General features: G+C 35.5%; 2 protein-coding genes across 2 annotated transcripts; one reads left to right on the top strand and one right to left on the bottom strand.

Annotated features, from left to right (window-relative positions):
• The first annotated feature begins 5549 nt into the window (after window positions 1-5549).
• On the top strand, window positions 5550-11378 carry LOC110900372 (transcription factor MYB17). Its single transcript, XM_022147253.2, has 4 exons — window positions 5550-5656; window positions 8377-8525; window positions 10471-10600; window positions 10683-11378. Exons 2-4 carry the CDS (start codon window positions 8393-8395, stop codon window positions 11317-11319), a joined length of 900 nt encoding a protein of 299 aa, XP_022002945.1. The 5' UTR covers window positions 5550-5656; window positions 8377-8392; the 3' UTR covers window positions 11320-11378.
• Window positions 11379-12288: 910 nt separating this feature from the next.
• Window positions 12289-26967, bottom strand: LOC110900371 (K(+) efflux antiporter 2, chloroplastic). The gene is made up of 21 exons (XM_022147252.2): window positions 26812-26967; window positions 23692-25287; window positions 22925-23096; window positions 22762-22852; window positions 21854-21990; window positions 21694-21753; window positions 20454-20573; window positions 20286-20354; window positions 20120-20185; window positions 19413-19502; window positions 18967-19071; window positions 18742-18870; window positions 18438-18647; window positions 18215-18364; window positions 17173-17226; window positions 16971-17029; window positions 16244-16310; window positions 15966-16142; window positions 14322-14378; window positions 12754-12828; window positions 12289-12638 (listed from the first exon to the last, which is right to left on the bottom strand). The coding sequence occupies exons 2-21, from the start codon at window positions 25197-25199 to the stop codon at window positions 12516-12518; spliced, it is 3519 nt and encodes a 1172-aa protein (XP_022002944.1). The 5' UTR covers window positions 25200-25287; window positions 26812-26967; the 3' UTR covers window positions 12289-12515.
• Window positions 26968-27551: the final 584 nt, after the last annotated feature.

Raw genomic sequence — 27551 nt, 5'->3', positions numbered from 1 at the left:
AATACATGATATGAAACGAACTTAGTAACGGAATAATCAACTGTGGACTCGCTCGACTTTGTTGTTGACTCTCTGTTACATGCCTTGCAGGTCGTTGGGTACTCATGGAGCTTGCACTGGGAGGCGCAGTCGTTGTGGGACATGGACAGTGGATGCCATGTTAAAACATTATGACATTTTGAACTTTATACTATGTTGGGTTTTCACATTTATGCTTCCGCTAAACACTTAACTATGTTTTGATTTGAACACCTTTTATATTGATGGGTTGAACTTTATTTATTACTTGCAATGTTCAATATGATTGGTGGCTTGATCCTAGTCAGACACGCCTCCAAGCGGTGATACTCCGCATGTGGATTTTGGGGGTGTGATAGCGTCCGGCGACAATGAGTGGCTTTAGATGGTTACAGGCTTCAGGTGACAAGTTGTGAGACAGAGTTGAAAGGTGGGATACGGTGGTGGTGGCTGAATTTATTAGTGGTGGTGGAGGTTGTTTGTATATATATCTATAGAGAGGGGGGGGGGGGGGAGAAAGAAACAGATAGATGGTTGAGTGATTAGGGTTAGGAATTGGGGGAGATATGTTATATATGTAATTTTTGTTTTATTTATTAATAAAAATTTAAATAAAAGCATGAAATAACCATAATACCCTTAAGTAAATGGATTTAACTTAAATTTTTAACCTGGTGAGTGTTAAAAGACGAAAGGTGTAATAAGTTTTCTAAATAAAAGATTGTGACTGTAATTATTGAAGTTAAAGGTACTTAATTGCAACCTAGGACGAAAAATATAATTTATATTAAATGAAATATTTTAAATAAAGTGCATCTCCGCCACGGAGGAGGCCACGTAGCTATTGGACATAACATTTGAGGAGGAACTATTCGACCTAGACATGATTAAAATGAAAAGTAAATATGAGATTCAGGAACACCTATATTTATACATAAGTAACATAAAATATGTAATATTTAATACACTAAAATTTATTAAATATTTTATTATTGAGAATTTGTAGTATTTAACTAAAACATATATATTAAAAACCCTAAAGAATTATCGAACACAAACGAATATGAACGAACAATTAACGAATGATCACGGACATAAATGAACGAACACAAACTTTGTTCATGTACGTTCATTAACTAAACAAATAAACACAAACGAATTTCCCATCGAACAGTTCACGAACTGTGCGCTGAGCGTTCAGTTCATTTGCAACCCATATAAAATCACTAGAATTGTGCTACAAAATCTATCGTGAAGGATTGCAGTTACCATGTCTCTTCAAAATTCCACTTTCGACAAAGAATGCAAAAATTATACGGCATGTGACATACAATAGTCACCTGCGAGACGAACTGATCTAAACTATGATGACAATCATAGACATGAGACTTTCAACAAGATGTCGAGTTCAATGCACATCATGTTGAACCAAGGGGAGCAAAGAGGGTTAACCCTTGCCGAATATGGTGACATTTGATCCAACAAATGTTTGGACTTGTTAAAGCCTATAACTAAACTATTTCAAATATTCTTTTAAACCAAATACCCCTAAGCAAGAATGTTATGTTCTAGCAAACAATTATTGTTAATAAGATGTTTTGCCATATCATTAAAGATGTTACATTATGGCACCATCCTAACAAAATAACCAACGAATAATAACTTAAACCATTAGGTTACAACGTCGTATCCGGTGATATCCACACAAATTTATGTTCCATATTCATTAATGACGGAAGAAAAAGGACCCATACTATAAATGCTCTAGCTTTTTTAAAAGACAAAACATTGAATACTTCACATTTAATACTCACAAATATTGGAGTGGAAGGAATGGTTGGGGTGAGTTAGGGTGTTTGAGTTTTCTTTACCCAATGATATAAAGTTATGTCAACTCCCCATTCACTCCCCATTTTCTACTCAAACACTAGGTATCGATCAAACACTCACTCAATTAAAAAATAAAAAATTTTGATTGGTTCTTCTCTCCTCTCTCTCTCCTCCCTTTGTTCTTCTTCACATTCGGTGAGTATACACCGAAAACTCTCTCTTCTACTCCCCACTCCCCATTCAAACACCCGGTGTGATTCACCGATAGGTGAATGCCATCCCCGAATGAGGTCACCGAAACCATACCGACTCCCCTTAATCTATCCAAAACACCTATTAATTATCGAGCTGGGGTCTCATTGGAAGTCGTCTCTCTATTCCTACGGGGTAGAGGTAAAATTGTCCACATATTACCCTCCTCAGATCCTATCTTAACTGTGCTATTAATGTGATTTACTAAGTATGACGATGATGATGTGTCATTAATGACGGAACAAAAGGACCCATACTATAAATGCTCTACCTTTTTTAAAAGACAAAACATTGAATACTTCACATTTAATACTCACAAATATTGGAGTGGAAGGAATGCTTGGGGTGAGTTAGGGTGTTTGAGTTTTCTTTACCCAATGATATAAAGTCATGTCAACTCCCCCTTCACTCCCCATTTTCTACTCAAACACTAGGTATCGTTCAAACACTCACTCAATTAAAAAATAAAAAAATTTGATTGGTTCTTCTCTCTCTCTCTCTCCCCTCCCTTTGTTCTTCTTCACATTCGGTGAGTATACACCGAAAACTCTCTCTTCTACTCCCCACTCCCCATTCAAACACCCGGTGTGATTCACCGATCGGTGAATGCCATCCCCGAATGAGGTCACCGAAACCATACCAACTCCCCTTAATCTATCCAAAACACCTATTAATTATCGAGCTGGGGTCTCATTGGAAGTCGTCTTTCTATTCCTACGGGATAGAGGTAAAATTGTCCACATATTACCCTCCTCAGATCCTATCTTAACTGTGCTATTAATGTGATTTACTAAGTATGACGATGATGATGTGTCATTAATGACGGAACAAAAGGACCCATACTATAAATGCTCTACCTTTTTTAAAAGACAAAACATTGAATACTTCACATTTAGAGTAAATTGCCATTTTAGTCCCCAAGTTTTGTCTAAATTTGCCAGTTTAGTCCAAATAGTTTTTTTTGTGCATCTGGGTCCTGACTTTTACATTTTGTTGCCATTTTGATCACTTTGCCTAACTCCATCCAAAAACTCCATCTTTAACCAGGGGTATTTTGGGGATTTTCAATTTAAATGTTTTTAATTTCCATTTTGATCCAATTCCAAAAAATTAAAAAAATTCCAAAAAATCAAAAAAAATTCCAAAAAATTATAAAAATTCCAAAAAATTATAAAAATTCTAAAAAATCATAAAAGTTCTAAAAAATCCAAAAAAATTCTAAAAAATCCAAAAAATCCGTTTTGGCGCGAACCGTTTCGAAGCTGAACCGTTTCAACGCGAACCGTTTCGACCGGTACCGTTTCGAAGCCGAACCGTTTCAAGCCGAACCGTTTCAAGCCGAACTGTTTCGACCCGTACCGTTTCGAACCGAACCGTGCCGTATCGACCCGAACCGTTTCGAGCTAAACCGTTTCGAACCCGAACCGTTTCGAGCTGAACCGTTTTGACGCGAACCGTTTCGACCCGTACCGTTTCGAAGCCGAACCGTTTCGATCCGTACCGTTTCGACCCGAACCGTGCCGTATCGAATCGAACCGAACCGTTTCGAGCTGAACCGTTTCGAAGCCGAACCGTTTCGACCCGTACCGTTTCGACCCGTACCGCTTCGAACCGAACCGTGCCGTTTCGACCCGTACCGTTTCGACCCGTACGGGACGAAACGGTACGGGTCGAAACGGCACAGTTCGATACGGCACAGTTCGGTTCGAAACGGCTCGGTTCGATACGGCACGGTTCGGTTCGAAACGGTACGGGTCGAAACGGTTCGGCTTTAACGGTTCGGGTCGAAACAGTTCGGTTTGAAACAGCTCGGTTCGATACGGCATGATTCGGTTTGAAACGGTACGGGTCGAAACGGTTCGGCTTCGAAACGGTTCAGCTCGAAACGGTTCGGTTCGATACGGCACGGTTCGGTTCGAAACGGTACGGGTCGAAACGGTTCGGCTTGAAACGGTTCGGCTTGAAACGGTACGGGTCGAAACGGTTCGCGTCGAAACGGTTCAGCTTCGAAACGGTACGGGTCGAAACGGTTCGCGCCAAAACGTATTTTTTAGAATTTTTTGGATTTTTTAGAATTTTGATGATTTTTTAGAATTTTTATTATTTTTTGGAATTTTTTTGATTTTTTTGAATTTTTTTGATTTTTTGAATTGGATCAAAATGGCAATTAAAAACATTTAAAATGAAAATCCCCAAAATACCCCTGATTAAAGATGGAGTTAGGCAAAGTGATCAAAATGGCAACAAAATGTAAAAGTCAGGGACCCAGATGCACAAAAAAAACTATTTGGACTAAACTGGCAAATTTAGACATAACTCAGGGACTAAAATGGCAATTTACTCTCACATTTAATACTCACAATTATTAATCTATCCAAAATACATATTAATTATCAAGCGAGGGTCCACTCATGTGTATTTCTTACCTTGTGACGAGTCTAACGGTACTCTTTCAATCATTCATTTAGATGATAAAAGTCTTTGTATCAACACTTAATTTAACACACCCGCACACCTTCACTCTCCTCGTGTCAATATGCACATACACCGAACTAAATTATGTAAAACACATGAACCTACACCCTATTAAGATACAAAATGCATATACATAATCAAGAACGAAACCTTCTACGAAATCCCAAACGATACCACATATTCAAGAACTCAAGAAATTTCTTGTAGTGAAACTCAAACCACCGTTTACCGTGAAAAAGTGTTCAAACTTTGAGGATAGTATTATGCTTTAAGGGTGTTTGATAAGATTGTTCTAAGACCATGTGTTCTGGTTTAACATAAGGCCCCGCAACATTATTGCCACAATATTACCATATAGACAATTGATTTTAACCAACCCAATCTTTAACTATGACGATGTTCTTTAACAAAAAATTAATTAGAAAATGGAGAAAAAGTGTAATTGGTTGGTTTGGGTGGACCTCACCTAATTTGTTCCACAAGGGTGTTAATGGCTTGGCCCCTCGCACGTTAGCACTCTTGTTTAACTCGCTCGTTTTGGTGTTTGACGTTAAAGTGTCTGATGTGGCATGATAACGCCTTGGGCGTTAGACCACAACAAGGGGTTAAAGCATACCCTCTCCCCGAGTGGTTTTACTTAACGTGTCATCTTTCCCTATTAAATCAGTCATATAATCACTCTACGTTTTTCTCATAGAACGTGTTAAGCATACATAGGTTACATGTAAGATCAGTTATTAAACATTGAAAATTGAATATAAAAAATAAAATAGATGCATAAATATTTAAGAAAGATGTACGAAAAGTTTAAATGTATATTGACCAAATGTTTACTGACGTCTATATATACATTACGCAACACACAAACCATGCATAGGTATCTATGGCCCCTCCCCCTTTGCTCAGTCTCCAATTTAATGCTCATCACCATTAATGCACCTTCTGCAACCTATACATACACACATATATATATGTATGTATACTTTGAAGCGACAATACAAGTGACGTACACACAATTATTTTCTTCACTGCAAAATTCTCTCATTGTGTAGCGATAGTTTTATCACTATCTTAACTGCAAGTGAGTTTCTCTCTCTACATTTATCTATCTACTGCATTTAATTCTACAATAACCTCTTGTTTGAGATTTGATAAAAGAGGAAACATAGCATTTATTTCAGTCTTCATTGCTTTACCTTTTACTAAATTTTTCTTGCGATAGATGTGTTTACAGATTGTGTATGGATAGTTAACGAACGAGGCTTTCTGTTTGTGTTCGTTCATTGAAAAAACGAAGGTGTTTGTGTTGGTTCGTGAATTTTAGGTAATGAACATTCATGAATAAAAGCGTACATGAATACTTAACAAGGCTTTTTATTTGTTTTCGTTTGTGTTTATTCGTTAATTTTAGGTAACGAACATAACCAAACGTTTATGAAAACACAAACAAGGGTTTGTGAACACACATGAACGGCAAATGAACATATATTAAAAATATCTAATACAATAAAGTGATAAACTGATATTTTTAAGTATTTCATTAATGGTAATTTTGAAGCATTTAAATAAATGGGGAAGGTTAACATACGATATACCTTAACGTGTGATGATACGATATGAAATTACTTATGTTATAAAACTCAAAACCATAATCACGCATGAAAAAAGCATAAATCATGTATGAATAAAAATCATAACCATGCATGATTATGGGTTTTCTTCATGCGTGATTATGGTTTTTTTTGTTCATGCGTGATTAGGGTTTTGAGTTTATGACATGCGTTATTTCATATCGTACCATCGTACGTTAAGAAATATTGTATTTTACAGTTTTACTAAATAAATTATAAAAATTAAAAAACCGTAATGAACTATCTAACATAAATGAACACAAGCAAACACAAGCGAAAATGTTATCAAACATTCAAGAACATAAATGTTTGTTTCTGCTCATATATTAAACAAAAGAAATTCCCGCTGAACGGTTAACAAAGTGTTTACTAAACAAACATTCAGTTCGTTTGCAACCCTAATGATCTATATATTTGAAGTTGAAGTTTAGTTGATGACCATTCGTATACATAATAAATGAAGTAATCATCAAATGCTGTTCAAGATTCAATAACAGTAGTTAATATACACGATGAATTGATTGTATCTAAAGCTTGTAAAGAGGAAACACATCATTTATTCTAGTTATCACTCTTTTATATGATTAGATCAACATGTACTAGATCATCGAAGGTTTATATGCACAACAAATTGTATATCTAAAATTGAAATCTAATCGAATACGATACATATACACGTATATTATATTATACTACATATACAAAGTATACGGCGAGTAATAGTGCCAGACAGTTGTCTGATATTTCCTCATTGGCCCGCACAAATTACGATTTTATCCCTGGTTCAAAATTATGATTTTGTTCTTAGTTAAAAATTGTGATTTTGCCCCCTATTCAAAATTAAAGTCTTGCGATCGTTTAAGCTTTTGACAAATTATAATTTTACCCCTGTTCAAATAACGATTTTACCCCAGTTCTAAGTAACATCCCTGCCACCGTTGTATTTTTTTTTAAACAAAGTATATGGCAGGGAATAGTGACAGGAAGCTGCTTGTCGTTTCCCCATTGGCGCGCACAAATTACGATTTTGTCCCCGGTTAAAAATTACAATTTTGTCCCAGTTAAAAATTATGATTTTGCCCTCAATTCAAAATTATAGTCTTGACATCGTTTAAGCTTTTGACAAATTACAGTTTTACCCCATTTCAAAATTTTGATTTTGCCCACAACAGTCCTGCCACCGTTTTAATTATCTTTTTTTTCTTTTTTCAAAACTACGCTAGTATTTTGTTTTAAACTCATATAATTTTTATTTGTGCCTGTCTAGCACTCGCTCATTGGTTATAACAAATTACAGTTTTGCTCCCAGCTCAAAATTACAATCTTGCGTCCTTTTAGATTTTTTTCCAAACAAAACTGTTGTAACGTTTCGTTTTACTTGTTTGATAAATATTCGGCCTAGCGCGCCACAACGCGAACAGGGTATAAACCACTACTAGTTTCCTACATATACATTTCTAAGTTAGGGAAATAGTGCCAGGCAGCTTGCCTGGCACTTCCCTATTAGACCAACTTTTTTTTAATTTAATTTTAGTTCCAGTTTAAAATTACGCTTTCGTCCTTTGTTTAAAATTACGTTTTTGCCACCAACTCAAAATAAAATTATAACTTTGCCCCTAGCTTAAAATTACGCTTTTGCCCTCGGTTCAAAAACTCACTTTTAATTTTGTTCTCAGTTTCAAATTACGGTTTCGCCTTCCGTTTAAAATTACGTTTTGGCACCCAGTTCAAAATAAAATGTTGTTTTTTCCTCTAGCTCAAAATTACGATTATGCCCTCAGCTCAAAATTACGTTTTTGCCCTTAGTTTAAAATTATGATTTCCCCTCCAGTTCAAAATATAATTTACGATTTTGCCATGTTATAAGAGAGAAATATTCGGGTCATTGACCCACAACGCGGGCGGGGCAAAAACTAGTATACATACGTATAGCAATAAATGTGAATAGTGTCGGCATATAATTCGCCGATGATCGTCGTACCTGAAACATGATTCTTCCTCCATTGACATGTCATTTCACACATAGATCAACACACAATTTTACAATTTGAAAAACACCCGGTCATGAACCTCTCTATATGTTTCTCTCTCCATATTTATTGCTCAAACTTAAATTCTTGATAATTGGTTGATACATATTCTATATATATATACATTGATTGATTTGAAGGGTTTTTGTTTGAGAAATGGGGAGAGCACCGTGCTGTGAGAAGACAGGGTTGAAGAGAGGACCCTGGACACAAGAAGAAGATGAGCTTCTTGTTGAGTATATCAAGAAGAATGGTCATGGTAGTTGGCGGTCTCTACCTAAGCTTGCCGGTGAGTTTTTATTCTCTCTCTATATATATCTATATATCTATATATCTCTCACTATATTTGGTGAGGTTTTTGGTGTTAGTATGTGTGGATGTTTTGAAATTTGTGGATGATTTACTTCTTTTTTACCTTCATTTTGCCTTGATTTTGGTTTTGAAACCTTTTGTGATTAGGGGTGTAAACGAGTCAAAGCGATCTCACGTGTTACTTGAGATCTGCTAAAAAAACTTGAAATGAGCTGAGCTTAAACAAACCTGAGCAGCACGAGCTTCGTTTATCGAGTTTGAGCCGGCTTGTAAGGCTAAACGAGTGTGTTGTGTGTGTAATTTTTAAATCTCATCTACCATTTTACAAATTATAAGTTTATAGCTACTAGTTTTACATTTTTTTTCAATTTTGGTTACCCGTAACATTTTCTTTACATATTTTTTTCTAAAGCGGTTGACTCACACACCCACTATGTATACTTAAATCTACACCTTCCAATGTAATATTTTTTTTTTAATTTTTTTTCTAAGAAAAACCAACTCACACATCTATTAAATCTACTTCTAAATGTACGGATCAACTAATGTCTACAATATGAGTTAAGGAGAAACTTAATATTTGCTAGACTACAAGCTTTTGGCTCTAATTTCACATGTATCTTGGACTTATTTATAGACATTTGAAAATATTATGGGTATGTAAAGGCTAATACACAACATGTGGACAGGGGCAGAGCTAGTGTATTAGATGGGGTAGAAGCTACCCCTCGACCCTATCTCTGTACTGTTTTCGTAGTGTAAAAAAATTAAAAAAAAATCTGGTTTTATACAAAGGATACATCTGATCCCCTAAAAAAATAAATTGGGATGTCCTGAATTTTTGGGCTAACTCCGACACTGATGAAGAGGCTATGTGTCTAATATTTATAGAAGTATATCCCGTATGAAAATTAGTTATTTTTGTAATTTACTCAAAAAGGGCATTACATCCAAATCATACTTATTAATTATTAGGTAGTAATTATTAACAATAAGATTGTATTAATAAGATAATATTTGGATTTTTTTTAAGTAAACTTCATTAAAACGGCAAACACCTCAAAATGAGGCAGTCACAACAAAAAAAACTATATATTTATAAAATTACACCAATTAACCCAAAAGATGGTTTTGTTTTTCGATCTACATTTGATATTACAATATTGGTGATACAATATGTTGTGAGCAATGAAAATATATTTATCAATATTCCTTTGTGTCTTGAGCAAAAAAAAAAAAAAAAATTTAATTACAATATATATTGATAATACAATATGTTCTGAGCAATGAATTTATATTTATTAATATTCCTTTGTGTCTTGAACAAAAGATATGAATTTAATTTATGGCGGCCATGCATCTATTTTATAATGATGTGTGCTTTTAAAAGAGTTGTGTGTAAATGCAACTTATTGGCATCATTGCATCACATGCAAGCACTAAATATTATTGCACTTGTATTTAAAATACTAGGAGTAAATGAGTCCAACCGGTTCATAAGTCATTTGAAATCGGTTTGTTAAAAGCTTAATCTGATCAGAACTTAAACAGCTCAAGCTCGATCCTAAAATACAAATAATTTAGTAATTTTTACAATTCTAAACAAGCATATTATTATTTATAGAAAAACAACATTTTTAATATAGTATGGATATATAACTTTATCAGATATATAGTTAATGTTAATATATAATTACTGTTGCTGTTATGTGTGTAATTTTGTATATAAATAAAACAAAAAATGTCGAATTATCTTAATGCTGTTAAAATTACTCACAAACCAAGCTCGAGTTTTAGACAAAGAGCTTGAAACGAGACAAGATCTAGATTACTAAAATTTGACGAGTCAAGCTTGAATTCGTTCGACTCGTATACATTAATGGCACTTCTCCTATTGCTAATTTGCTATGGCTACATAAAAGGTCTACTCCGGTGTGGGAAGAGTTGCAGGCTCCGATGGACAAACTATCTCCGGCCCGACATTAAACGTGGTCCCTTCAGCCCCGAAGAAGAGAAGCTCGTCATCCAGCTACACGCCATTCTCGGCAACAGGTACTTTATTTCGTCGGTATCATAACTTTTTGTTGATACATTTGAGTCGTTTAAAATTTTAATTCGGGTTTTGTATTTCTAGATGGGCTGCTATTGCGGCACAGATGCCGGGAAGAACAGATAACGAGATCAAAAACCTATGGAACACGCACTTGAGGAAACGCCTCTTATCCATAGGGATCGACCCACAAACCCACGAGCTAACCACCATATCCTCGCCATTAGTCGGCCCACTTAAACGACCTCCAGCCTCACCCTCCACCCGCCACATGGCACAATGGGAGAGCGCCAGGCTGGAGGCCGAAGCACGGCTCTCGATGGAATCATCGATCCTTTTAGCCCCGTCAACACCCCTACCACCGAACAAGAAAACCAACACCGACTACTTCTTACGTATTTGGCATTCGGAAGTTGGAAACTCTTTTAGAAATATTAATATAAAAGGTGAGAAGATCGAGAAGATCGCTTGTTCTAGTCCAGCTTCACAAGCCTCGGTTTCCGGGATGACTATCGAAACGGGACCGAAACCAGAAACCGAACTCTCGTCTAGCAATCCGGAACCTGAATCCAAACCCGACCACACGAGTATACATCTCTATGCTGGATTCACACATTCGTCGAGCTCGAATGAAGTTGAAGACTCGTCGGATACTGCCCTACAGTTGTTTTTTGATTTCCCAGGGCAAAATGATATGAGCTTCTTAGAAGCTCATTTTTAACTAGAGTAGTAAAGTTTGATGTTAGTATCTATGAATGATGACTTGATGTTTGACTTTGACTTTGACTTTTGTGTCTTGTAATTTAGTATAATATAATATATAACTACTAAACTTGCTAAAACTGAAAATCGTTTTTTCCTAACAATCTAACAAGTTGGTTTTCATGTTATACAAAGTTGAAATTTTTGGAAATGAAATTAAAAAACATATTGGTGATGATTGAAATAAACCAAATTACCAGATTTTTTTAAATATATGTTCTTTTTACAGGATATATAACTCAAAGTTGAACATTTGGGTCACAAATTTGCAGTGTTTTCAAAACCGGTTTTTTATTCATACCGGATTAGGCTCTGAAATGGTTTAACCGGTTGAACCAGGTTGTACCAGGCGGTTGAACCGGTCACTAGTTAACACTATAATTCCATAAAATACAAATTAACCTAAAAACACAATGCAATCTCAATTAAGATTTATATACTGATTATGGTTTTATCTAAAAACAATTATTTTCTTGTAAAATGTTATACAATTTTTAAGAGTATTTTTATTACTTATAAACAATAATACATTAGATGATGTGAGTAACAGTTTCAATAGCGATGAAATATTGTAATGGAAGGCAATAGGTTAATTACCAATAATGGAACGTCAATATTACCTTACTATCTTATTTTTTTATAATTAAAAAATCAAATTTTAAGATAATACAAACCGGTTCAATGGTTTGAACCGGTAGAACCGGATTTACCAGCGGTACATAAGACATACCGTATTTGGGTTTTACCGTCCTTTATCGTAACGGCACGTGTCCGGAATCCGGTTTAACCGGTATAACCGGCCGGTTCATACCAGTATTTAAAACATTGCAAATTTGAATTCGATTCAAAAACCGAATTCGGAATTCGGTTTGGACGCTCACCCGATTCATGGTTTAAAACCGAATTCAAACTTGTAAAGTCGGTTCGGTTTGAAGTTATGTTCTTTCGAGTCAGGTTCGAACAATTAATACACCTGTGCTAGGTAAAAACAGAAAGTTGTATCAGTCAATGGAGAAGACATGAAACCGAAAATCTTTTATCTATACAGTTTGTATTTGAGGGGCACTAAATTCTACTACAAGCCCCTCCAGAAATTTCTGTTTTTTCGTCTTATTTATTCAATTTTTGGACACGTTTATTATTTTCGGGTATCCTTTATGACGCTAGCGTTCCTTCACTGACTAGGTTGTCTTCGGCGGAATCTGAAGGTTGACCTTTAGGTTTGGCTACAATGCGAGAAAACCCGTACCCAAGAGAGCTTCCGCTAGTTTCACACAGCTGCACAGTGCAATGTTTATTAGCAAAACCAATCATATGCTGTTTGAAGATTTTAAATCGATTTATAAATAATAAAAATATTTCAAGATGTTGAATAATTGAAGAGAAAGCATACCTCTGTTAGTTCTGATAGGTGACGGGATCTAAACTCATTGATTGCGGCTGCTATTTCCGACATTGGTAATTTAGCCTATCAAGAAAAATAGCATTGAAAGATCAACAGACTTATTTGCAGTATTGCACGTTGGCTATTTGTTGTTAAACAGAGCGAAGAACGTGAGATCTACATGTGGCAAATGAGTGGGTTGTGTAAACGGGCCAAACAGATAACCTTTTCAGTTGGGGTTGACAGTTAGCGGTGCAAACGAGCCGAGCGGCTCGCGAGCTACTCGAGATCGGCTCGAGAAAAAGCTCGAAACGAGCCGAGCCTTATCGAGCCCGAGCCGAGCTTGAGCCTCAAAACAAAGCTCGTTTGTTTATCGAGCCCGAGCTCGAGCCTCACATGTGAAGCTCGTTAGGCTCGTCGAACCTTATCGAGCCTTAGTGTAAATGAGCCGAGTCGAGCCGAGCTTATTTAAACTTGTTTACAAGCCGACCTCGAACCTAAAAATAAGCTTATTTAGTAAACGAGCCCGAGCCCGAGCTTTACTTATCGAGCTCGTAAACCTAAAAAGTCTATTATTTATATTATTTTTATTTAATATACTAATTAATAGATAATAAACGAGCTGAGCCCGAGCCGAGCTCGAGCTTTGAAAAACAAAGCTCGAATCGAGCCAAGCTCGAATCGAGCCAAGCTCGAATCGAGCCAAGCTCGAATCGAGCTCTCATAAGTTAATCGAGCTCGAGCTCGTTTGCACCCCTATTTGACAGTCATGTTTTTTTTTTTTTTTTTTTTTTTTTTTTGAAAAAGACGATTTAGAAGATTGTATGCATTAGAGATACGCGTCGGGGGACTTTTGACCCGTTAGACATTTTATTTTAGTGATTTCACCCGTTAATGAAACATAAAAATATAAGAGCTACCACAGGTTTTCTTAGAAAAATGCATTAGTTTTGATCAAAAAGGTTGTCATTATCAAGTTTGCTGATATATGATTAGTAATTAAGTATTGAGTAAACTGCCATTTTGGACCCTGAGGTTTGGTCACTTTAGTCCAAAACTCAAACCTTTTGCATCTGGGTCCCTGTGGTTTCAGTTTTATTGCCATTTTGGTCCAAAAATGAAATCAGGTCATACTTGTCTTATAAAATCCTGCAATTTTGTCATTTTCCTCAAAGGCAAATCAGGTCATATTTGTCTTATAAAATATGGTATTTATTTATAAAAAAGAAATGATCATTTTGCCCCTGCGGAAAATGACAAAATAACAGGATTTTATAAGGCAAATATGACCTTATTTCATTTTTGGACCAAAATGGCAATAAAACTGAAACCACAGGGACCCAGATGCAAAAAGTTTGAGTTTTGGACTAAAGTGGCAAAAGTGACCAAACAACAGGGACCAAAATAGCAGTTTACTCTTGAATATTTTCATTAAACTACTTTTTTTCTTGTTTCTTTCTTATACATAAAATTTTAAAGCTACTTTTCTAAAAGTGAAATTTCATAACAGAAACAAGCTATTAATCGATTTAATTCGGCAGTAAGAAATTAAATATGACGCATATTATTTTACTTACTTGTGCAAGAACAGCAGATGCCAATTGTAAACTCGGTTCTAAAGTCTCTGGCACAACCTGCATCATTTTTTACTAGTCAATACAGCACGCAAGATAAATATAAAAAAGAAAGACATGGGAGATTAATATAAAAAAAGACATGGTAGACTAATATAAAAAAAAGCACGACAAGGGATGGAGGAAAACATGTCAACGCTAAGCGAGGGTCTAAACGGTTAGCCCGCAAACATTTCTTGTCCATCTAAATTTTTATGGGGAATTGGCCTTTAATAATCCCACCTATACCTTATTGGCCATTAATAATCCCACCTCAGAATATTCCCCCCACCAGTCCCACCTTTCACCTATTTTTCCTACAATGGTCCCCCGTTAAAAAAAACTTAACGGAGTTAAGCTTTTTTCCAAATTACAAACATATTTTTTAGGGCTTTTGATCAGAACGATGATACAGGTCCATTTATGTAAAACTTACTTCGAAATGGTGCTCCAAGTGACTTGATTTTGGTTAATTGGAAATTTAAACACCTGAGTTGAAGAGCCGTTTTCATCGTTTGGAGCACCTTTTCGAGGCAAGTTTTACATCAATGGACTCGTATCGTCGTTCTAATCAAAAACCCTAAAAAATATGTTTGTAACTTGGAAAAAAGCTTAACTCCGTGAAGTTTTTTTAACGGGGGACCCACGTAGGAAAAATAGGTGAAAGGTGGGACTGGTGGGGGGAATATTCTGAGGTGGGATTATTAATGGCCAATAAGGTCTATGTGGGATTATTACAGGCCAATTTCCCAATTTTTATAGACAATTATTGTGTAAAATATATTTAGAGTAAAATGCCAAAATCTTTCCTCAGGTTTAGTCATTTTTGTTTGTTCCATCCAACATGACTTTTTTGTACATTTGAGTCCTTCAGGTTTGCGCTTTATTGTCATTTTAATCCTTGAGTTTGGCAATTTATTGTGATTTTCGTCCCTCGAAATTTGGCCCTCAGGGATGAAAATGGCAAAGATTTCAAACTTTTTGGATGGAAATGGCACCTCAGGGACGAAAGTCGCAAAAGTGGTCAAACCTCAGGGACAAAAATGGCATTTTAGTCATATATTTATGTAAACTTAATTGTCACAAAAACAATCTAACTTCTAAAAAAAGATTTAGAAGATTTTTATACATTTGACCTCTTCTCTTTCTAGTAAATTTTATTTTACTCATTTGACATGTTATAAATATAATATTAACCCAATCGACCCAACCTCAAAAGGCCAAAAGGGCAGGAATCATAGTTGCTACATAGCGAATAGCGATAAATAGCAGGCGGCTATTTTATAAATAGCGATACACTAGAAAAAAATTTAAATTTTTTTTATATGTATATTATATCAAAATACCCTGGTATATATGCTATTTTACATGTATATTTAACAAAAACCTAAAATCCAATCCAGCTATTTTATAGCTATATTTAATTGCTATTTATATTAAAAAAATAAAAAAAAATAAAAATTAAAGTGTCGCTACTCTTGCTATGCATTGCTACAATCCTAATAGCGACACTATACCTATACGCTACGTAGCATGCTATAGCGATCGCTACGACCACTATTGACAACTATGGCAGGAGTAAAGAAAAGGCGATGAAGAGAACTATACCGCTGTAGCTCCAGCTTTCTCCAGATTGAGTCCATGATCAACATCATGAGCACGAACAAAAGTCTTTACATTCGGGAAATACTTACTAAGAGCCCAAACGGTTCTATAATTTGCACCAGGTGAATCTAAGGTTATAGCTGCAGCACAAGCTCTTTCAGCACCAATCTTATGCAGCACCTGGAAACTCAAGTGCACACAAAAAAAGATAAAATTACTTAATAAAAATCAGACTGATTCCATATGTTGTGATTTTCAGGTGTGACGGAAACGAGCCTCACCTCTCGACTACCAGCATCCCCAAAATACACAGGGAGGTCAAGTGCACGTCCCACTGCTACTCGATCACTGATATTATTAAATATATGGATGTCAATACGCTAGTTATATAACTTAAAAATGGTAAAAAAAAAATTAAGAATAATCATTCAAAGATAATCGTATAATACTCCCCTTAAACTATCTCTATTTTGGGTCTCTAATTAAACTCTGAATCCACATGGTTGAAAATCTTCTAATTTAACGTTATTATTTTTTGATTAAATAAAAAAAATCATATATACACAAGAGTAAAATATCATTTTGTCCCTGAGGTTTGGCCAGTTTTGCGACTTTTGTCCAAAGGTTTGTTTTTCCGCATTTGGATCCAAAAGATTTGAAATCTTGCCATTTTCATCCCGCTCGTTAACTCTATCCACTTTTCTCCGTTACGTCAAGGGTATTTCTGTCTTTTTAGTTAACTTAAAAGGCAATTCGGGGTATTCGGTCTTTTTTACATAAAGTGAAAAAACGCCGAATTGCCCTTTAAGTTAACAAAAAAACGAAAATACCCCTGACTTAACGGAGAAAAATGGATGGAGTTAATGAGCTGGATAAAAATGGCAGGATTTCAAACCTTTGGATCCAGATGCGGAAAACCAAAGCCTTGAACGAAAGTCGCAAACGGGCCAAATCACAGGGATGAAAATGGCATTTTACTCTATACATAAATTTATTGAAACCTCATACCTCCTCACGTCAAGAGCAACAAATGGAATTAGTCTTTCGGAAAGAAGTTGTGCAATGATCTGTAAGAACCAGAAAGAAAAACTCAATAATAAAAAGTAAAAATCACAACACTAACCGTACAATATAGACAACAATAGGCATGTTTAGTTCATGCTCTTCTTATGAACTATTGTAACAAACATGATTGAAGATTGTGGAATACCTGGCCAACACGTCCAAAACCACATATAATGATATGATCTTGCAAATCGTCTGTCTGATAAATAGGATACAACAAAGTAAACTGAATAAGCCATTTGATCCAAGTAGGTGTTTTTGATCATGGAAACATATTATACTCAATGCATATATATATAGGAATCATTTCCTATGAGAACTCCCCCGAGTTGTGAGAACAGCGTTAACTCCAACGCTTGGTTTTAAAAAGTGAGAGCCGCACAAAAGCGACGAGGTCTAAAATTGAGGCACGAAGCGCAACGCGCAAAAGCGGTGGGTTTTTCGTACCCGAGGCGCAAGATGTTTATATAATTTTTTTTTATATATCCCATAAATAATTTTTTTTTATATATCCCATACATATCTCATAGGTTTTTAGCTTCCTTTAACCAAAATATAGCTATAAGTAAGGCTTTTATACCATTTTAATTACACGTACAAGTCAAAAAACCCAAGGTACAACATTTTTATGCAGTAAAACGCCCAAGTTACATGAGGAGCGCGCCTCAGGCCAAAAAGCTCACAAAAAAACATCAAAAAATGCGTCTTTTGGTCGTTTCCTGTAATTACACAAGGCGAGAAGCAAAAAAGCCCCAGGCCCTGAGCCTTGCGCCTAGGGCGCGCTTTTTAAAACCAAGCTCCAACGTCCCGTGTGAGGTTTTCAACCAAATTTTGCACACACGTAGATTTACACCAAACTAAGACATCTGTGGAAAAAATTGTCGAGCCGGCATTTATTCGACATGAAAGTTTGATTTACACTGGTGTAAATGGCTACTGACGTCATCAGCGGTGTAATTTTTTTTACACCGACGTAAGAAGTATACAATTTTTTTTTTTTTGAAGAAGTTTCATAAAAAATTTTCGCCAATTTTTTTTTTTCGAAAAACCTTAGGATCAAAAAGTTCTCAAGTTCTCACAGCTCAAGCTAGTTCTCAATTCTCATTTCAACCCTTCCCTATATATATATATATAAGCGTTTGTGTATAAGCATTTGTTTTGAAAGGCCCACAATCAAAGCATATTACCTCACTTTCTACAGGTAATAAACTACGAACATCTTGTTGTTCATAACGAGATGCGATTAACTGGCCTCCAGCAGCTAACCATGGTGTGATGGCCATTGAAATACCAACAACAAGAAACAGCAAAGAAGACAACTGAGAAGTCATAATACCCTGAACATAAACTCATAGTTAAAACCAAACAGTTAACAATTCATACTAAATGCCTTAGTTAACCTATGCAGACCTGATTAACCGCTTCGCCAAACGCCACAAATGCAAATTCTCCACCAGGTGCAAGCAGAAGACCAGTTCGGATTGCAGATATCCACGAGACACCAAAAAGCCTACCGACTACTGCCACAAGTGCGGTCTTCCCGACAATCAGAAGTCCTAACGAGCCCATAATAATAGGGAAGTTTGAAACGAGAAGTTTTGGATCAATCGACATTCCAACCTGAAAACAGTTAAAAGTTGTTGGTATCTACAAAATGCCTAAAGGCTAAAACGCTAAGCCAGTTAATTGACCGTCAAAAGGTTACGAGGTTTACCGTCATGAAGAAGAGGCCTAATAAAAGGCCACGATATGGAGCTATATCTGATTCAACTTGCAATGAGAATTCGGTTTCTGCAAGTAACAAGCCAGCCAAAAAAGCTCCTAATGCCATTGAAAGGCCAGCCTGTTACGTTTAAAACAAGAATAAATTATCAACGGCAAAACTATTATCAATTTTCAAATTTCAAATATAACTTTTTTTTAATCATAATCTACTCACCCTAGCAGTAAGGAGACTAGTTCCAAGGATAACCAGAAGAGTGTTTGCAGAGAAAATCTCTGCATTTTGCATATCTGCAATTTGCTTGTATATTGGGCGAAGCAACTGCAATCAGCAAGCGGGAAAAATAAGTTAACAAGTAATAATCACCTGAGAATTTTTCAAATGTTTCAAAACGTCTACTGATATACTGTATTAAGCTTCTGCCAAATGCATACAAGCAAGCTTAGTACTTAACAGGTTAACATCAACTATGTTGTGTTGCTAGATCGATATGTAACGTATAGCATAGTTTTAACAGCAATCTTATGATCTTATCTAGGCCACCAGAGCCCTTAAAGGTTATGTACCCAAAGAACTTATTATAAAGGGTAAAAGTCAGGACTTGAGAAACATATAGTGTCGGTCTGTCGGAAGCTTAAAATACAGAAACGCAAAGAGTTTACCAAACGTCCTCCAGCTATAATGGCACTAATAGCAACAAGTGCCTTTACAGCAGCCAATCCAAGAGCTTCAGCAATTGCTTGGAATCCAATCTGAAGAAATAAAAATGTCATCAAGTTACAAGTAATATAGTTCTAAATTTCTAAGTTAAGAACAAACATGGCTCGGGGTATAATCTTGGTTTTAAATTGCGTGATGCGCTCCGATGCGTTTAGTCCAAAAATCTAATGCGCGATGCGTGATGCGCGATGCGAGCGCATCACGTATGTGATGTGTTCTTTATAAAAAAAATAGTTAAAAATTATTTATACATAAAAACTTATAAAAACATACTTAAAGTAAAACAACTGAAGTAATTAGAAGGTAAGAGTTGTGTTTTTTGGTTCAAATCAAGCATACTAAGATGTTAATTATAGAAAAAACCGAACACAGTTCAAAAAATCTGGAAAAAAGCATAAGAAACAATGTTGCGTGCAACAGAGCGCATTATGCGATGAGCGCATTATGCAAAATGCGCGCAATATTCTCGCATCACGTAAACGCCTCGCATCAGCTGTTGCGATGCGCTCTCATTAGCGCATCGGGCGCATCACGCATTATGCGCGCATTTTAAAACCAAGGGTATAATATAATTCATTTTATGAAAGATAGGGAGATTTACGGGCCCGCATTAACTAGATAAATGATGTGTGTTATTAAAAGTACTTACACCTCCTTTTGACGAATTCGGTGAAATTAGAGGTATGAGAATCAACAAAACAACAACTGCTAAATCCTGACAAAAAAAAGAGAAAATAAGCAATGAAATAGAAACGTTAACAGGCATACAAGTCGAATTTACAAAGTAGCACGATTTGTTTAGTTAAGTTAGGTACCTGAAAAAGTAAAACAGAAAACGTAGCTCGTCCATGACGTGATGTGCTTTCCCCTCGTTCTTGCAATACCTATACAAGTAGAAGATTCATGTGAATTGAACTGTTGATCAAAGATAAAACAAGAGAAAATATGATTACAGTAAATTCGTTTATACTGCTGGTTATTACCTGTAGGACAACAGCAGTCGAAGATAATGCAAGACCATTACCAATGACAATTGCAGCGGGCCCTAGCTGTCCACAGACAAAGTGGGCAACCAATCCAACCACGACAGCTGTCGACAAAACCTGGGTCGACAATGATTTAGATACGGTCTCTAAGCGGAAGTGTGCATAACTAATATTTCAACCCAAATCTTTAAGTAACTGGAATATATATCGTCAGTTATTTTGACCTGATTCGTTTCCGAACAAAAATTAAGTCAAAACGTAGACCAACTGAAAACACACATAAAAATAAGCACGAAAACGTATTATATTTGACCTGACTCATTACCGAGAAAAATTTACGTCGAAACGTAGACAAACTTGGAATTATAAGGAAACGTATTTAAAGATAAGCATGTAAGAAAATAGTGTTAAGTTAAATAATGGTATCGTGCCGCGCGTTGCGAAGTAACTCGAATTTATACCGCCTAGTGAAAACGTATTAGATTTGACCCGAATCCTTTCCGAACAAAATTTATGTCAAAACGTAGACCAACTGAAAACTTACATACAAAGAAGCACAAAAATGTATTATATTTGACCCACGTACATAAAAATAAGCACGTAAAACTCGAGAGGGTCAAAGCGATATTTTAAAAAGTTTCTAGAAAGCTGAGGGGGTGTAAGTGACGCGGAAAGTGGAGGGATACAAATAGACAAAAACCAAAAAAAAAAAACTAAAAGATTAAAAAAAATACTTTGACATTGGCTACAGTATACCTTCCCTCAATTGTTATATATATAAGAGTAAAACGCCATTTTCGTCCCTAAGGTTTGGCCAGTGTTGCGACTTTCGTCCAAAGGTTTGTTTTTCCGCATCTGGATCCAAAAGGTTTAAAATAGTCATTTTCATCTGGCTCATTAACTGCATCCATTTTTCTCCATTAAGTCAGGTATTTCCGTCTTTTTTGTTAACTTAAAGGGCAATTCGGTGTTTTTCAGGGGCATTCAGTCTTTTTACATAAAGTGAAAAAGACCGAATTGCCCTATAAGTTAGCAAAAAAGACAGAACTTCCTCTGACTTAACAGAGAAAAATGGATGGAGTTAACAAGCCGGATGAAAATGGCAAGATTTCAAACCTTTTTGGATCCAGATGCGGAAAAACAAACCTTTGGATGAAAGTCGCAAAATTGGCCATACCTCACTATGAAATGGCATTTTACTCTATATATAATTACAAAAATATACATATATTTTTACCTGAGCAGAACCTAATCCGAAAACATATTTCTTCATGGAACTCAGCCTTTCAACAGATAGCTGCACAGATTGTACAGTTGTTAGACTAGTTCTCTTCAAGTTCAAATAAAGATACAAGAGCTAAAGATATACTAGAATTAGACTTATTGTGTATGCTAACCTCAAGGCCAATATTAAAAAGTAAGAAAACAACTCCAAATTCAGCTATTGCTTTTGTAGCATGTACATTGCGTATGATCGAAAGCCCATATGGTCCAATCAAGATGCCAGCTGTCAGATACCCAAGAACAGGACTGCCTATACACAATTGCACAGAAAGCAAATCATTAGGTGATATTAACCTGCATCCTTTCAAGCATATTAAAAAACAAGATTCTTGGGACATGATCCACAACTAGGGGTGTGCACAGTTCGGTACAGTTTTTCGGTTTTTGGAACAAAATTACGTAAGATTCAGAAATAAAAAGTATAATCCAAGATTTAAGAATTTTTCTTAGATGTTTACATTTAAGTTATTATGTTTAACCTTTTTAATTAATATTCTTCACATAAACCTAACATTCTAATCTACTTTTATGTTCCTCTAAAGTTTTTATTAAGATATCTTCTTTTATAATACTTTGAATATCATTTAATTTGTATTTTAAAATTTTATTATTTCTTGTAGGCAATGGATAAATCATTTCAAAGATAAATAAACATGCTAACGTTTTTATTATAAATACTTACATTCAAGAATGGAACTAATAATTCCTAAATCAGTATATAACAAACATTAAAAACATGATTTTTAGGTAATTAGGTTCGGTTTTATTCGGTTTTCATAAAATGCAAAACCATAACCGAACCGTAAACTTCGGTTCGATTTTTTCAGTTTGGTTTTTTGTGTGGTTCAGTTTTTCTCGGTTCGGTTAAATCGTTTTTTTCAGTTTCAGCTCGGTTTTTTCGGTTTTCTGCTCACCCCTATGTACAACTATCTAGAAGAAAACTGATTGATACTTTAGCATGCAGTTTTAACAACAAAGCATAATAATGTCAGAAAGATACATCAAGAAAAACATTTCGTACCTCCAGGAAGTTTCTGGAATATAGGCACAAAGATAACACTAGCAAGTAATAACCATAAAACGTCCAACAGGGAAGCTTCTTCTTCATTTATCTGAATAGATTAAACATGCAATCACTATAAAGATTAGATATTATAAAGCAAGATAAAAAAAAAACAGCATACCTCTTGATGAGGAAGCATCTCAATCAGCTTTTTGACTTTCTTTGGTAATTTCCTTATTTGTTTAACCAACGGTTTAGTATTTGATGAAACTTCATCAATGCTGGTGGTGATAATATCAGGTCCTTGAAATAGTTGACGGATCCGTTCTCCTCGTTTAGCATAAAAAGCAAAACTGGCTTGTATGTAAGTATCATGCAATAAGAAGAAAACAACTTCATCAGCATATATTTAAAATGTAAGAGTAAAATGTCATTTTCGTCCCTGATGTTTGGCTAGTTTTGCGACTTTCGTCGAAAGGTTTGTTTTTCCGCATCTGGATCCAAAAGGTTTGAAGTCTTGCCATTTTCGTTTAGCCCGTTAACTACATCCATTTTTCTCCGTTAAGTCAGGATATTTTCGTTTTTTTGTTAACTTAAAGGGCAATTCGGTCTTTTTCACTTAAGGACTCGCTTGTACATTATGCTAAATGCTTGTACATAAAGTGAAAAAGACCGAATTGCCCTTTAAGTTAACAAAAAAGACGAAAATACCTTGACTTAACGGAGAAAAATGGATGTAGTTAACGAGCTAAACGAAAATGGCAAGACTTCAAACCTTTTGGATCCTTATGCGGAAAAACAAACCTTTGGACGAAAGTCGCAAAACTAGCCAAACATCAGGGACGAAAATGACATTTTACTCTATTTAAAATATAATTAAGTCACTAAATCAATAAGCATCACTCATATTTCAATAATTTTAATACTGAACAATAAAAAAACTCGTACCCTGCACCAGCAAGCAAAGCACCAAGCACCAGTTTCGGTAACTGCATTCTTGTGGAATCAATTAGCGATTGGAAAAACGAAGTTGGAGTAAACTCGGTATCATCCTCTGCTGAAGAGAAAAACGATGCTGAAAAGAAACGTGAGGATTTTTTCAGTAATGCTTTAGGAGAATTTAATGATGAGCTGTCCTTTGTCAAATCCTTTTGTGTTTCCGCCTTTTTTGTTTGACTTTGACTTTTCGTTTTTTCTGCATCAATTTCAGTCTCATTGTCACTATGATCAGAAAATCTAGTTTCTTCAAACGTTTGGTTATCTGTTACATCCTCACTGATCAAAGAACCGTCAATTGATGCATCATCGTATGTTTCCACAATTATCTCAATTGAATCCTCACTAACGGAATCACCACTTGAATCTTCAGAATCAGCCGCAGGTTGCGGTTGAACGGAATGCTTTTTTTCTGCTTTTTGCAATGCGATTTCAGCATCGTTAACACGTTTCGCAGCCTCGAGTTCAAACGCAACCGCTTCCTCTGCTAAAAGCATTATATCCGCCACATCTTCCTCAGCTTTCAAAGCCGCTTTCTGTACGTTATCCGCAAGTTCTTTAAGTACATCCTTTTCTCTTTGCAAAGCGTCTTTCTTGTTCTGCAATTGAGTCAACGTTCCTTGACAATTCGCCAACGTCACGCGACAGTCGTGTATATCTTCATGAGCAATAACCACAGCTTCCTCTAATTCTCCGATTTCTCCCACTGGATTCAAGCTTTCTTTTGCAAGTTCTAACGAATCAAGAGCTAATTTAAGCCGATCTTCTGATAAAGAAAGAGCCATTGTTGCATTCTGAACAGCTTCTTTAGCAGCAATCTCTTCGTTCTCAATCTTTTCAATCGAATTCAAAACTGAATCGACGTTATCTTGAGCAATCGAAGCTTCGTCTCTTAACGCTATAGCTAATTCCGATACCTTTTGAGCTTTCTCTTCAAACATGGTACTGTTGAGTTGCGCGATTTCTAATTCCTTAAGTGCCTTTTGCAGCGCTTTTCTTAACTCATCGACACTCGGGTTATCCGATTCGCCTTCTTCCTTCTCGTTATCCGAGCCGTTCATCTTTTCTGGACCTAAATCGGTTCCTGCTGATGAGTTTTCTCTATTACTAATCTCGACAACGTCGACGTCTTTATCGATTCCATCTATATATGCGACTGAATCGTTCCCCTGACAAGTTACCTTTACTCTTCTTGATGTCTTGAGTAAACAAACAGTGCACTTCGGTTTGTTATAGCTCCACAAACAACATTTCAATTCAGATCCAGATATTTTACTTGAATTAGCAACACTACAACTAGACGAAAGCAATTTCTTCAACTTCTTCCTAGACCCGATTTTCAAAACAACCCGTGTGTTGCTATATAATTTATAATCAAATCTCGAGCGAACAGTCAGCTGCTTTATTCCTCTACAACTGGTAACTTCACCGCCATAAGTATGGAAACTACATGAGTCCATTTTTGCACCCGCTTCTTCACTTTCTAGCTAAGAAGTTGGCGTAAAAAGATTCTCATATTGATGCCATCATTCCATCCGTCAAAGAAAGCTGATTTCACACAAACATGAGATAGAATCGAACTTCATCGTTTAATGTAATTGAAATTAAATGACTGATCACATCAACAGACGTACCCATTACACTAATACTCATAGTTGTTAATGGCGATAAGGTACCTATATGCTACATAGCGAATCACGATAAATAGCGGGCGCTATCTTATAAATAGCGATACACCAGAAAAATTTTAAAAAAATAAATTAGATGTATATTATATCAAAAACCCCTGGTATATACGCTATTTTACATGTATATTTAACAAAAACCTAAATCCAGCTATTTTATTGCTATGTTTAATCTCTATTTATATTAAAAATAAAAAATAAATAAACTGAAATCCCGCTATTTATGGCTACATACCCTGTAGCGACCTTCGACCTATACGCTATGCTATTCGCTATAGCGACCATAACGACCGCTATTGACAACTATGCTAATACTTTAGAACAGAAATCAAATGACGGAACATACTACATGTTTATGAATGCAACTAGTAACTACATATGAATTCATACACATGACTTAAGAATTAAACTTCTAATTGTATGATTGTACTTTAGTTCCACTTAATCATGTTATGTTAATTTTAGGTAGATGAACACACATGAAGGTTGACGTGTACGTAAGCATATCGAAACACATTCACATGATCCAACGCGAGTTAGATGTAGCTAAACCTCAAGATACTACAACAACTTCAACATCTTTCACATTCTGAAATTGAGAAACACATTCACATATTTGTTGAATGATACCTCAACGCCTATCAAATTTACACTAAGAACTCGACTACTAAAACTCGAAAAAAACCATCTATCCTACCTCTACAAACTCAACATACACAAACAACCATATCTATCTACCCGTACATGTCCGATACATCAAACTTCAATCATCCAATGTCTAACTACTAATAACTTAACTTCAACATCCATTATACAAACCCTATAGATAACACCTATCAAATTTACACTAAGAACTCGACTACTAAAACTCGAAAAAAATCTATCCTACCTACAAACTCAACATACACAAACAACCATATCTATCTACCCGTACGTGTCCGATACATCAAACTTCAATCATCCAATGTCTAACTACTAATAAGTTAACTTCAACATTCATTATACAAACCCTAGATAACACTACAACCATCAACCAATCAAACCTACTCAAGCTTCCATCAACACTCTTCTTCAAACACAAGCCTCCTAACTCAAAAATGAACAGAAATCAACATAAATCAAACATATGTTCGTTACATAAACCCTAAATACCACATGCACTGTTGAACTACCAAATTTCAATCAACCGAAGCCTATTTCTACAGTTTAATTTCACTATTCGTTAATTGAGCCCTAGAAAACATTAATAACAATCGATTACACTCATTGTAGTAACATAATCAAGTTTTAATCATATAATTTATGCAAATTAAACAATCGAAGATCATGTGTATGTGTGTGTGTAAACGGAGGTGTAGAAGTGTGTGAAAATGAAGTGGAAACTTACTGATCGATCGAGAAATGATGAGTAGTTGAGCTCGAAGTGCGTATATCAATGGCGGATTTTTTCAGGAGAAAATATTTTATTATTATTATTTTATTTTATTAGGTTAAAAATGGAAACGACGAAGGGGATGATGACGTCAGTGGCCCGTGTGTCCCTAAAATAAAAGAATATACTTGGAACTAGCAGGATTCTACTGTATATACTATTGGCTTGTTTTGTTACGGTACGGTACTGATACGGTATTGGTATTTGGTATATCAACAAAAAGATCAGTCCAGTTTGTCATGGTATTAGTATGATACCAGTAGTCGGCATAACTTACGATATAAAAAGAAAATTGAATATGACTATTAGACTGATACGGTATTAGTATTTGGTATTTGGTATATCAACAAAAAGATCAGTCCAGTTTGTCATGGTATTAGTATGATACCAGTAGTCGGCATAACTTACGATATAAAAAGAAAATTGAACATGACTATTAGACATCTATACTGGTAGTTGGTATACCCGAATATGAAACAAAAATTAAACACACATGTGTTATATTCTGCAGGATCTTCGTATTATAGATAATGATTATGAGAGGTTGTGTGTGGATGAGAAAAAAATGTTATTTTTCATCTGTAAATATGAAAAAACATTGTTCATCCCTAATTTAAAGTAATTGTGACTTGTGAGTAGAGGAGATAGAAATGTAATGATAAAGGGTATAAAGATATTATTTAATTGAAAATGAG

Source organism: Helianthus annuus, chromosome 13 (genome assembly GCF_002127325.2).
Source record: "Helianthus annuus cultivar XRQ/B chromosome 13, HanXRQr2.0-SUNRISE, whole genome shotgun sequence".
Taxonomy (NCBI): Eukaryota; Viridiplantae; Streptophyta; class Magnoliopsida; order Asterales; family Asteraceae; genus Helianthus; species Helianthus annuus.
This window is presented reverse-complemented; position numbering and strand designations above follow the sequence as displayed.